Source organism: Pleurodeles waltl, chromosome 3_2 (genome assembly GCF_031143425.1).
Source record: "Pleurodeles waltl isolate 20211129_DDA chromosome 3_2, aPleWal1.hap1.20221129, whole genome shotgun sequence".
NCBI classification, from domain to species: Eukaryota; Metazoa; Chordata; class Amphibia; order Caudata; family Salamandridae; genus Pleurodeles; species Pleurodeles waltl.
Window position 1 is genome coordinate 3,042,309 of NC_090441.1, and position 13,067 is coordinate 3,055,375.

At 47.5% G+C, this 13,067-nt stretch overlaps 1 protein-coding gene across 1 annotated transcript in view; it reads right to left on the minus strand.

Annotated features, from left to right (window-relative positions):
* CA4 (carbonic anhydrase 4) overlaps positions 1-11,443 on the minus strand; it is a 78,195-nt gene extending 66,752 nt beyond the window's left edge. Inside the window, exon 1 of the mRNA XM_069226539.1 lies at positions 11,299-11,443. Coding sequence (XP_069082640.1) covers positions 11,299-11,368 — 70 coding nt within the window. The 5' untranslated portion in view covers positions 11,369-11,443. The remainder of the gene's footprint in view (positions 1-11,298) is intronic.
* Between the last annotated feature and the right edge of the window lie 1,624 nt (positions 11,444-13,067).

The window sequence follows — 13,067 nt, forward strand, 5'->3', positions numbered from 1 at the left end:
TTTGGTCAGGGTGATCAGCCGAACACAATGCAGCAATTATGTCCTCCGGTGCGAGCTGTGGACCAGAGGCATAGGGTGGTGCCCAATCCAGAAGGTCCCCCAGGCAGCGTTGGCTGGTAGGGAGCGCCGCCTTCAAGATTCAGTGCCACAGTGAGCACAGACTTCTACAGTGTGGCTGCCGCGAACAAAGCAGGGCTGCCATTCGGCCAGAGACGCTGCATAAGTATCGGGAGGAAGCGGCAACCTCACATCTCAGCCCCTCACTCCTGGGGTCACGCGGTCAGACTGTCGAGTTCCAGTATATGCCTGGCAGTCCACTTCAGGGCAGTGACCGTCAAACAGGGCCTGGGGTATCACAGGTGGCAAGGAGCTCTAATGCCCGTGTCCTCAATTCATGGGGGCTGGCACCGCCCCCCACATAATGTTCGACTTAGAGAAATATTGTAGATCATGACATATTGGAATCATTCATTTGTTCCTGCCCTAACAATCTCAAAATACTTTTTTTATTTTAGCCATCATAGTTGATAGGTTTAGCAGAAAAAAACATGTTGGAGCTCCTTTTCAAAATTAATCTTTGAAGGGGGGGGGCATAAAGCCCCCTTAAAGATTTATCTGCAGGCTATTCTTGTATGGTACTATCTCTGGGGCACAGCTATCATTGGTGCAGCAGATACAGTGACATTTGGGTGTCAGTGGCCAGCTGCACCCCAATTATGGCTGTCTTTCAAACCTCCAGGACAACAAACATTGATAAAACCAACCATTTTGTGTAGCGAAAGACAGCTCGGTCTACCCTCAAAGGGAGAGGGGAATGATTGGGGTAGAAACAGGACAAAGAAGGTGGCATGTTTTTCTTGGGAGGGATAGGAATGTCACTGCAGCGTGTGCTGTATAATGACAAGGGGCTAATTGTATTTGCACCTGTGCCACCTCCATGGTGCCACAAAATAAAACCTAAAAGTAATATGTATTGTGCTTCCTGCTTGTCTTTCACTTGTTTCTAAGCATGTATGTGCACTTGGTACAGATTAATGATTTTTTTCTGTCTCCCACCGCAGTGGATATTTATTTTCAGGGCCTCTGGAATTATGCATTTCTGCCACTGCAGTGTTTTCCGTATAGTTATGGATTTGCCACATTTGCCACATAATTCATCATCTTCTGCATAATTTGCGAATTTTAACAAAAACAGGATTTCTATTGCCAACAGATCAAAAGCTAAAACATGTGTTGTTGCGCCATGGTAGACCTTTAGTTTCACAGAAGCAGCTCACCTTTTTGTTGCTGATTACCATATTTAGGTGTCACAGCAATACTAGTGTGGTGAAACGTTTTGCCCCTGGTGTTAGCACGAGTAAAATTGAGACTATAGTGAATTAGAACTGCTTCAAAATGTGCTGCATTATTCCTCATAATTTGCCTTTTCTTGTTGCATAATGTTTAGTCAACTCTACTGTAAAAGGTGGTCCTCCCCTGCCACATAATTCCAATGGCCCTTTTTATATATCTCTTCCGTTAAACGATACTGACTCTTTTGCAAGTGAAGCCTCGAAAGTCCACCCAGGGGTGTCGCATTAGGCAGGGTGTTTGGGGTTTTACACCCCCCTTATAAATGAATTATTTGTTAAATAGCTGGGTACAGGGGCGTTCAGTCCGGTATGAAAATGTGTCTGTCGGATTTAACCTGGGATTTTTAAATACTCAGACAAAAACACAAACATACACTCACCTTTGTTTTGAAGTCTTAAAACATGGTTATTTTACAAAATACTGGGGGTCATTCTGACCCTGGCGGTCATGGACCGCCAGGGCCAACGACCGCGGGAGCACCGCCAACAGGCTGGCGGTGCTCCCATGGGCATTCTGACCGCGGCGGTACAGCCGCGGTCAGATACGGGAAACCAGCGGTGTCCCGCCGGTTTCCCGCTGCCCAAGGGAATCCTCCATGGCGGCGCTGCTTCTGGCGGTTTTAACCGCCAGAACCTGGCTGGCGGTAACGGGTGTCGTGGGGCCCCTGGGGGCCCCTGCAGTGCCCATGCCAACGGCATGGGCACTGCAGGGGCCCCCTAACAGGGCCCCACCAAGATTTTCAGTGTCTGCCAAGCAGACACTGAAAATCGCGACAGGTGCAACTGCACCCGTCGCACCCCTTCCACTTCGCCGGCTCCATTCGGAGCTGGCATCCTCATGGAAGGGGGTTTCCCGCTGGGCTGGCGGGCGGCCTTCTGGCGGTCGCCCGCCAGCCCAGCGGGAAACTCAGAATTACCGCGGTGGTCTTTTGACCGCGCAGCGGTATTCTGCCGGCGGGACATTGGCGGGCGGCCTCCGCCGCCCGTCAAAGTCAGAATGACCCCCACTGTGTTGTAAGCATCCCTCACAATCTTCACTCCTTTCCCTTTCCACTGACCCTTAAGCCCCCCTCATTCGCTACCTCTTATATAACGATTAATATGAATGCTGGCGTGACTGTCAGAAAATCTGAAGTTCAACCCCCACCTAAATCCTACTGCCCAAGCTACGCCCCTGAATCCCCCACGACCGAACGATGCGCGAAAAACAAACGGCGATGCAAGTGCAGAGAAGTACAGTAATTAACCACCGCTCTTCAAACCAAACAGTTCCTGTCTCATCCAGCAGCACCAAAACAGCAGTGATTTGGCAATCATGCCATTCGTTGAAGGAAGGGAACAGCTCATCTATTGAGTGCAGTTCCGGTCCAGGGCACGGTTAGAATGTACGAGAGGGTCAGCACAGTGGGTTGAGTGCTTGCTGCAGCCACATACATGTAACTTGCAGGTCACGGACTGGAATGTCGTCAGGAGCGTCTCAGACTTTCATCTGTTACGACTGATACAATATATCACTAGAGCTGATTTATTACCAATTATTACAATTATGATTCACTTTAAGGTGTGAAACACATAGACGACTCTCGCAAGCAAAACAGTTCGCCTTCCTCGGCAAAATAATTGTGAGGGCTCAAGAAATTTACATTTCGTCCTCTTTTCAAATTTTAGGATACATTTAGCCCCAGTAGCGCTTTACAGTGAGAGCGTGAGCCACGTGACACAATAATAAAGCACAATATGACACTCAAAGCACTCAAAGGAAAGCAATAAGGAAGAAGTGCACCCTTCGCGAGTTTATATAGCGCTTCCTATCGCAGCCTTACATCTTTATAGCGCTGTAAAACTCAGGAGTCAATGAACGCAAGGGAACCAATTTTATCACTTAAGAAAGTTGAAAGGCTTCGTCGGTCTCACTAATCAGGCAGGTGACTTGCACAGCGAGCACAGAGCTCCCCGCAGGCACATGAACCCTCCAAACTACTTCTCCGACAGAACACACGGTGGGCTGTTAAAGACGGCAGCCCTGCAGGGCCGAGGCGCGCTGGTCCGCGGTGGGTAATGTGCAGGGCCTGGGACCGCCCCGGAGCGCGCGCGCCGGGACCTGTCGGATACTTCACTGGCAGCTTCCAGAGGAGGCTCAAGGACACATTTTTCCCTACAGATATCCTTATTGAGATATTGCTAATCATTAGCTCGCGCTGAATTATACAGCGCTGGTGCCCCCACATGTCGCTCCGATGTGCACCGAGCGCCTGTGGCAGGAGAACACTCAGGGTGGGGGTGTCAGGGCTTAAAGCCCAATACTACAAACCGTCTGCGCCAAAAAATAAGCACCTATTCATTAGACCAGTGTTACAGTCTAAGACGGTAACAGAGAGTGGAAAAAATAACTTTTCATAACGTTTTGCAACGAGTCTGAGTGGAGCAAATTCCTGTTACGCTTTCTTTGCTGCTTTGAATCGATCTCACTAATTTTCTTTCAGACTTAACCAGGCCGAAGAATCATAAACCTTGGCGTCGAATCACAGATGAGGCAAAACCTTTACGCTTCATTTTTGCTGCTGACAGAATGAGGAACAAAGCAAATTCGTTAGGTCTGGCTTGTCTGCACAGATTTTGCCGAAAACTGGTTTGGAAATTACTTTTAAGAGGGGTTTGGATCTGCCCAAAGGTTAAATCTCCTGAGTGCAGATTTTGATTGGTAGACGTTGTGCACTTCCACTAAAAAGAGCGCTTGTAATCAGTGCTATTGTCAGCTCCTCACTCTGGCAGGTAAAGTGGACATCACCACTGGGCCCAATGGCTACTAAACTGGGTGCCAACAACAAATGTTATGTTTCGGGCCTTTTCCTTATGAATGCCATAAACAACACTGAAGGCCATAAGCAACACTGGAAAGGAATACAATGACAGAACTGGCGATCGGGGGCCCAAGGACGCTGAAGAAACAATAAAAAAAGGAGGAAATGGAAAAAGAGAGCGAGAGGGACCAATAGAAAGAATGGGTGGGTTAGGGAGAGCTAAAGAAAAAGCAAGGAGTAGTGAAAAGGAACAATGGGGAAAAGGGGGAATAAGAAAGTAATGACGGGTGAATGGAAATGTAGAAGGATGAATACTGTTAAAATTACATTGCACACAAACACTATTGTGTGGAAATCGGGCTTCAGTGAATATTTATCATTTGTGCACCACCAAGTAAAGTGTCTTGATTTGTTTTGATCCTATTAACCTCTTTGCTTCCATCATACTTTAGAATTACAAAACATGTGCTTAATATTTTGCATCATTTTTGCTGTCCTAACTACTGAATGGGTACAGTTAATTTACAAGTATTTACATGTTTTATGTATTACAAGAAAATGACATCCTATAGCCTTTCCTCTTACACACTTGCACCCAGCAAGCTTGTGACATAATTCAGTTTACTGTTCTTTCTCTGACTGCAAAGTGAGAGGAGTTTGTAAACACCAATCCCCACCTTAAAAAAAAAGTCAGATGTGGGTCATGACTCTCAGTCTGTGAAACACTGGGTTAAAGGGTGGTTGGATGTAACAGTGGAAAGATGGATGGATTAGTAGATGGAAATAGGCGATTGAGAGAAGAATGGAAGCATGAAAGGACCGATTGGATGTGTGGACAGATGGATGGAAATGTGGAAGCATGACTAGATGGGTGTGAATAACTAAGTGGTGGAAAGAAAGGTGAAAGAATGGTTGGTAGGATGTTTGGAGGGAAGGGTGAAGTAGTGAAAGGATGGATAAAAAAATGAAGGACTGCTAGATAAAAGTATGGGTGGATGGATGGAATCCTGGATTGGTTCCATCAAAGAGTCACAGGCTGAACTTGATAAATAATGTTGCAGCACCCATCACAGGGGTCAACCAGGGATCAAAAGTAAAAACAATGAGCCACCAGAACCACTGTATTCTTGCAGGACCAAGCACAGTTCAACTCTAAGGTAGCCCAGTACTCCTGCAGGAGCCGCCACTCAAGCCTCACCCTTATGGTACCATGGCACTAAGCAAGCTTCATAGGGTGAAGCTTGCATGGTACCGCAGTACTGTAGGGGTGAAGCTTCTGTGTCGGTACCGCAGGAGTACCATGGTACCTTTGAAAAAATGTTAACATTCCTAGCATAGCTGGTCTATTTGGAGAAAGTATCATCATTCCTCAACATGGCTGGTGTGTTTTTAATAACATAGTTTTAAAACTCCCCAGATAGAATGCTATCATTTTCACACAAAAAGTAGTGCTTAATTTGTAAAAGAATAAGTGCTGGAGCCCAAAGTCTTGCTCAGAAGCTTGCACACCATGCTACTGAATATTGGGGGGCGGAGGAGGGAGAGCAAAGAGAGGGGGTACTCCCTGTGTCTTTACCTCAGTCTTTAAGTCTTCAAGGCGATTTTTCCTCCCTGCGTCCTCTCATTGTCACTGTTTCTCTGCCTTTCTCGTAATCTTTGTTCCCCTTTTATGCTTTTCCTCTCTTGCTCAAAGTCTGCTATGCAAAAATAAGTGCTGGTCCCAGTAAATAGTGCCAGCGGTCCCCACCTGTAGCCACCAGTTTAAATGAAGCACCAACACAACAGTACTAGCATTTGTTAACATGGCTTAATTAATTGCAATACCCCAGTAGTAACACTTCTTAGCAGAGCATACAAGGCTTTTAAAATTGCAATACCAACACTTGTGAAGTGCTGCACGTTTTATAAGGCAGTACTTACACTTCTCTTACAGTCTCAGCAGTATTGCATTATATCTGGTCGGAAAGTACCAGTACTTCTCAATAGGACACCACTATTTTTAATAAAAATGTACTAGCAATTCTAGTTGTTCTGCTAAGATTTAAACTGGAGAGTACCAACACTTCACAGCATGAGTACAATACGTTTAACATGCCAGTACTTGAACTTCTCAGCAGGATTCCAGTGCTTTTAATGGAGGGTACTGGCACTTCCATGTGTGACTGATGTACCATTAACGAAGAGTCCCATAACTCCTCAGCAAGACTGCAATACTTTAAACGGGAAATACTATCATTTAACAGGTGGTATACAATACTTTTAACATGCAATACCTGTAGTAGTCTTCCACTACTTTTAATGGAGAAGGTCAGCACTTCTGTTTGTGACTGCTGCACTGTATTAGGAGAGTACCAGCACTGTTCAGCACGACTACTATTTAATGCAAGAATATGAGTACTTCTCAACAGGGCTGCTATACCTTTAATGGGAGAATACCAGCACTACTCAGCAGGGCTGGTGTGACTTTACTAAGGAAGTACCAGCAGTATTAAGCACAACTACATTTGGATACAGGAGTATGAGTACTTCTCAACAGGGCTGCTATACCTTTAATGGGAGAGTACCAGCACTACTCCGCAGGGCTGCTATCACTTTAATAAGGGAGTATCAGCACTATTCAGCACAACTACTATTTAATACAAGAGTATGAGTACTTCTCAACAGGGCTGCTATACCTTTAACAGGAGAGTATCAGCACTATCAGTAGGGTTGATATTTCTTTAATATGAGAGTACCAGCACAATTCAGCACAACTACTATTTAATATAAGAGCAGGAGTACTTCTCAACAGGGCTATTATATCTCTAATAGGAGAGTACCAGCACTACCCAGCAGGGCTGTTTTCACGTTAATAAGAGAGTACCAACACTATCCAGCACAACTACTATTTAATACCAGAGTATAAGTACTTCTCAAAAGGGCTGCTATACTTTTAATAGGAGAGTACCAGCACTACCCGGAAGGGCTGCTATCTCTCTAACAGGAGAGTACCAGCACAATTCAGCAGGACTACTGTTTAATCCAAGAGTATGTGTACTACTCAGCAGGGCTAGGGCACTAACCAGCACTTCACAGCAGGACTGCTGTACCTGTATTGAGTAACAGAGATGCTATACATGTAAAGGGAGAGTAAGATCACACGTCAGTGTGACTCCACTACTTTTAAGGAGTAAGTCTCTGGATGTCTCAGCATGGCTGATATATCTTTAATAGGACAGTACCAGCACTACCAGCACAATTCCAGAAGCGGGTACCGTAGGGTCCTACTTCTGGGATGGGAAGAGAAGCCTTTGATGTACAGGAGGGGGATTCTTTCTTCCTTATTAAATTAGCACAACACAAATAAGTATCCCATTCCGGATTCTTTTTACTAAGTACAGAAGTATGTCATCTAATAATCACCCTGCTGGCAAGGAAATAGATTAATTTTTCTCTGTTAGACACTCACCCACTCTAAAGTGGTATGATCCACCATCGAGTCTCATCCTGGTCCCTTAAAACCCGGATGGGCTCGATAGCATTTAAGGAAGCGCTTTGACTATTTCAATTCAGGGTCTTTAAAGGATAATACAAAGGCCTCAAACCAATCGATGTATCACTTTATTAGTGATTGTTTCAATGTAGTTAAAAGGGTTGTAGTATAGGGGGTAAAGGATGGTTGGTTTGAGGTATTTGTATTATCCTTTAAAGACTGTGGCTCGATATATTCGTAATGCTCCTTGAAATGCAAATACAGCCCATCCTATGTTTTAGGGACCACGATGGGACCTGATGATGAAGCCTGCCATTAAAAGAGGGGGTGAGGATCTAAGAAAGGAAAAAATAATATTTTCTTTGTCAGCAGGGTGATTAGTAGAGGTCACCTCCTCTATTCAGTAAAAAGAACCAGGCATGCAGTGCTTCTTTTAGTTGTGCAAGTACCAGCACTGTTCAGAAGGACTGCTATTTAATACGCTAGTATCAGCATTTCTCATCAGGACTGCTATACCTTTAATAGGAAAGTGTCAGAACTTCACAGCATGGCTGCTAAACGTGGAATGAGAAACACAAGTATAGCACATTTAATGACACAGGGGGTCATTCTGACCCTGGCGGTCTATGACCGCCAGGGTCGCGGATGACTGAAGCACCGCCAACAGGCTGGCGGTGCTTCAAAGCCCATTCCGACCGCGACGGTAAAGCTGCGGTCGGAAAACCGGGTCCGGCGGTTTCCCGCCGGATTTCCCCCGGCTGGGCTAATCCTCCATGGCGGCGCTGCTGGGGATTCCGACCACCTTCCCGCCAGCCTGTTCCTGGCGGTTTTCACCGCCAGGAACAGGATGGCGGGAACGGGTGTCCTGGGGCCCATGGGGGCCCCTGCACTGCCCATGCCACTGGCATGGGCAGTGCAGGAGCCCCCTAACAGGGCCCCAGCCTGCTTTTCACTGTCTGCCTAGCAGACAGTGAAAAGCGTGACGGGTGCAACTGCACCCGTCGCACACCTGCAACACCGCCGGCTCCATTCGGAGCCGGCTTCAGTGTTGCAGGCCCCTTTCCCGCTGGGCCGGCGGGCGCTAACTTGGCTAGCGCCCGCCGGCCCAGCAAGGAAGTTGAAATGGCCCCAGCGGTCTTTTGACCGCGGAGCGGCCATATGGCGGTTACCGCATGGCGGGCGGCGGTTGGAATGACCGCCACAGTATGATCACGTGCCAGTGGGACTGGAATACATTTAAGGAGTGAGTACCTGCCCATCTCACGCCTAAGCAGGGCTGGGTTGCTCTCTCTTTAAGTGCCAGCACTATTCAGCAGGGCTGCTATTTAAAATAAGAGGACCTGGGGTTCTCGAAAAGGCTGGTATCAGTCACTATTCCCAGGGATTTAAAGGGGTGGGGCAGTGCTGTGCATGGAAGGGGGGGTAATAATATATTTTTTTTAAATGTATGTAAAAAATAAAACTTTCCTGCTCCGCTCCCGTGCCGCTCCTCTTGCTCCTATTCGCTGCAGGCAGGCACAGGCTCCCAGTCTGCCCTGCGACAATCCTGACGCTGCTCAGAGCAGAGTTGGGATTGGCTGGGAGCACCCAGCCAGGGCGCACCCAGGCAGACTGGGAGCCTGTGCGGGCTCTCTCCAGCCCAGCGACTGTTTTGCTGGGCTGGAGAGAGCTCTGTGCGCATGTGTGTTTGGCCGGCGAGACGGCCGGCCAAATACACAGTCGCACTGAGGGGGTGCACAGCGCACTCCCCTCGTCATACCCCATGGCCCCGCCCACTTTAACAACCAAACGATAAGAAACATAGTTTATTATCATTTGGTTGTTAAAGGTTTGCAGCGGCTGCTGCTGGCGGTGGGGGTGATGCTCCTCCGCCCTAATGGAGGAGCCGCCCCTGGCTGGTGTGCCTTTAATATGGCAGTAGTGGTACCTTTCCGAAGAGCTGAGGTTCGTTTAATAGACAAGTACAGCACTATTCCACAGGACTGCTACTTAATATGAGAGCAACAGCACTTCTCAGCAGGCCTGGTATGCCTTTAATGTGGAAGTACCTATACTCTTCAGCAGGGCTGCTATTCTTTTCATAGGAGAGTACCAGTATTACTCAGCAGGACTGCTACATAATACAGAGTACCAGCTCTTCTCGGCAGGACATGTATGACTTTAATAAGGGAGTACCTATACTTTTCAGCAGGGCTGCTACCCTTTCAAAAGAAGAGTACTAGCATTACTCAACAGGACTGATACTTAATACAAGAGTACCAGCATTTCTCAGCAGGACAGGCATGCCTTTAATAAGCGGGTACCCATACTTTTCATTAGGACTGTTACGTAATACGGAGTACCAGCACTTCTCACAGACACATATGCCTTTAATACGGGAGTACCTATACTCTTTAGCAGGGCTCCTATCCCTTCAGTAGAAGCGTACTAGCATTACTCAACATGACTATTACGTAATAGGAGTACCAGCACTTCTCAGAAGGACAGGTATGCCTTTAATAAGGGGGTGCCTGCACTCTTCAACAGGGCTGCTATCCCTTCAATAGGAGAGTCCCTGCCCTATTCAGCGGGGCTGGCATGTCTGCTGCTGAAATTGAGAGCTCTATGTTCAATGGTAGAGTGATAGCACTTCACAGCAGGGGTGCAATAACAGGTGCGTCGATCAATAGTGCAACCGGTGCGGTGGCACCAGAGGCCACTTCATAAACTGGTGGTTCCTTATCAAACCAGGGTGTGGGGGCCCAATCTCCTTTTTTGCATCAGGACCCATGGCATCTTCCCAACGCCACTGCACAATAATGTTAACAGCATGACGCGGGCGCCTTTAGACGGGAAACGTCTCCCCGCAGCCCCCGCTCCTCATTATCTTCTCTTCATTACTGTTTGTAGCATGGCCATAAGTACACTTTATGAAACACAATTAATCAGCTGGCAAGTCTATTAAAGAGTTATTGCACATGCGTCTACGAACTTTGCACAATGCCCTGAAAGTCTCAGGATAAATCCCCAGTACCTGGAACCCGTCCTTATTTCCAAGGTCGATAACCTGACCACCTGTAACTGTGTGATAGCAGCACGCGCTATTTACAGGGCCGCTGAGCTGCCAGAATCTTGCAAGAAACGCAACATATAAACGACACAATTAAAAGTACCGTATAAAAAGCACACACAATTAAAAGATAAAACGATGGCGTGCTTTTTAAAACGCAGTTAATAATTACTGGGGATCCCACGCAGCGCCCTCCCTCCGAGACAGAGATATCCTAGTGACATCTGAAAGTGACAGCGCACCTGCTGCGGGCTCCTGTGTGCGGCGGGATTTCACCGATGACATTTCACTTGTTTGACTTAGCTTTTGATTTCTACCAAATCGATAACTGACCTCACGACTGCAGTTCTATTACGATAATGCAAGGCGATTGGCGCACTCACGCACGTTTTTACCGTATTGCTACCACGTGGTCTGAAAAACACGTTGACTTCTTCCGAAGAGAGGCAAAGTGGTCTCAGCAGCAGCACTCGCCCTCTTCTGACATAAATGATGCCCTGTAATCTTCTGAAAGCCGACTGTTCCAGTCATGGACAGATGGCGCGGGATAAAGGGAAAGACAAACTAAAATGACAGCGCCTATATTATCTCATTTCATTTCTAAGCGCTAGACGCGCGTCTTACCGTCCGAGCTGCTTGCCGCAGAGCACAGGCTGCAGAGCAGAGCCGGGAGGAGCGCCAGGACTTTCATCATCTGTGGACCTGGGGCCGGGGAGTGCGCGAGGCAGGTTGGATGACACGGTGCAGTTCAGTGCGCGAGCCTTCTCAGCTGGCTTTTTATAAGGGCTCGGACAGCCCTGCTAGGTGTCAAGGTGAGCTCCTCCTCCCGCCAGGGCCCTTTCCTCCCCCCGCTGCGAGGCCTCCAGCCCCCACGGCCGGTGTCCGGTGGGAGCATCTCTCGAGGGGCTGTGCAGCGGGCGACTGTGGCTCACATTCCTTCCACTTCCGATAAGCAGGTGTAAATCTATCAGCTGGCACCTCGGGTTCTGTCAGCTTTTTACTGTACTTCCCAGCACCGGGAGAGAGCTCCGCCACCTTCTCGGTTCAAAGACCGACGTCCCTGGCTGCCTGGCCGCAGGCAGCACCGCTAGGACTTATCTGAGTTCCCACCAGCCTGAAGGAGTTTTCTAATACCACTGATAAAACATGGCTATTCAGTGTTACAGAAATATTCGTTGCTACAGCGCTCAAGTCAAGTTGGCTACTTCGCAGCTTCAAGTAGCGCTTGCCTGCGCAGATTTGCGGCTTCGCAGCGCTGTTAATTAAAGATGTTACAACTAGCCTAATCAGTGGCACTCGCTTTATACCTCACAATGGGTGTGTGGTCGCTATGAGCTCTCAAATGTAATGGATGGCTGGTGTGTGAGTTGTCAGAATGGCTCAGCGAGTTAACTCTATCTGCTGTAGGTGATGAGTTCGAACACTTTGAAGAAGAACTCAACCCCCCCCCCCATCCTTCTCACGTCAAGCTGGGTGCATAAAATAAGACCTCCCACTTAAAAGCAGCAGCACTGTTGTGCGATGCGCTTTATAAAGATACGTTATCTAGAAATACACATTAAAATCAACGACTTTTCTATTAAGTAAGCTCAGTCGAAATAAAATATTGCTCGTACGTTTTCGGAACGTGTTTCTAAATGTGCAAATGAAGGCAGCTCAGTGAGTCGATGGTCAGGGTGTAACAAAGGCTGGCGATGGCTGTCTGAAAGCGTTTGGACCTTGGGGTAGGTAGGCCTGCAGGGGGCACAGCCCGGAAATGATGGGGTGCTCTCCTCCGATCCGAGTGATACCTGTACTCTTGGTGATTTCCTCCTGCCTGAATGTTTGCGCTCACGTTCCTCTGAGGAGGGTTTATTTTATTTAGTTCAGATATTTGACACATCATAAAATGGATTCAAAGCGCAGAGAACATTTAGTTTGTATCATTAACATCTACAGGGGGGGGGAGGGAGCGGTGGGGGGCAGTCACTGAATTGTCAAATACACCTCAAAACCAAGCAGACAAAATAAAACGATGGAACGCCCATTGTTGGTGTTGTTTGCTACTGATGGGTGATTGCTCGTCAATGGATGAACCCTTCAAACAGGGGAATAATACTGTGTGAAGGTTCCGGGTGACCCCCGAACTCAGAAAACAGGATGCGATGGCGGGGGGAGCCGGGAGCAGTCATTAGAGCTTCAACTTATGTGACACAAATAAACAAAAGGTCTGTATTGTATATTTGCCCGTTTGTACTTTTTATGGCTGGGATTTACAATTGAATGAACAAGCAGAGGAAACGATATGTCCAGTCACACTTTTTTTGGTCAACTACTTTGATCCAGAGTGAGTCACTTATTCACCACAACGCATCGCCTCTCTGTGCCATTTCTCTGATTGATAATTGTAATTG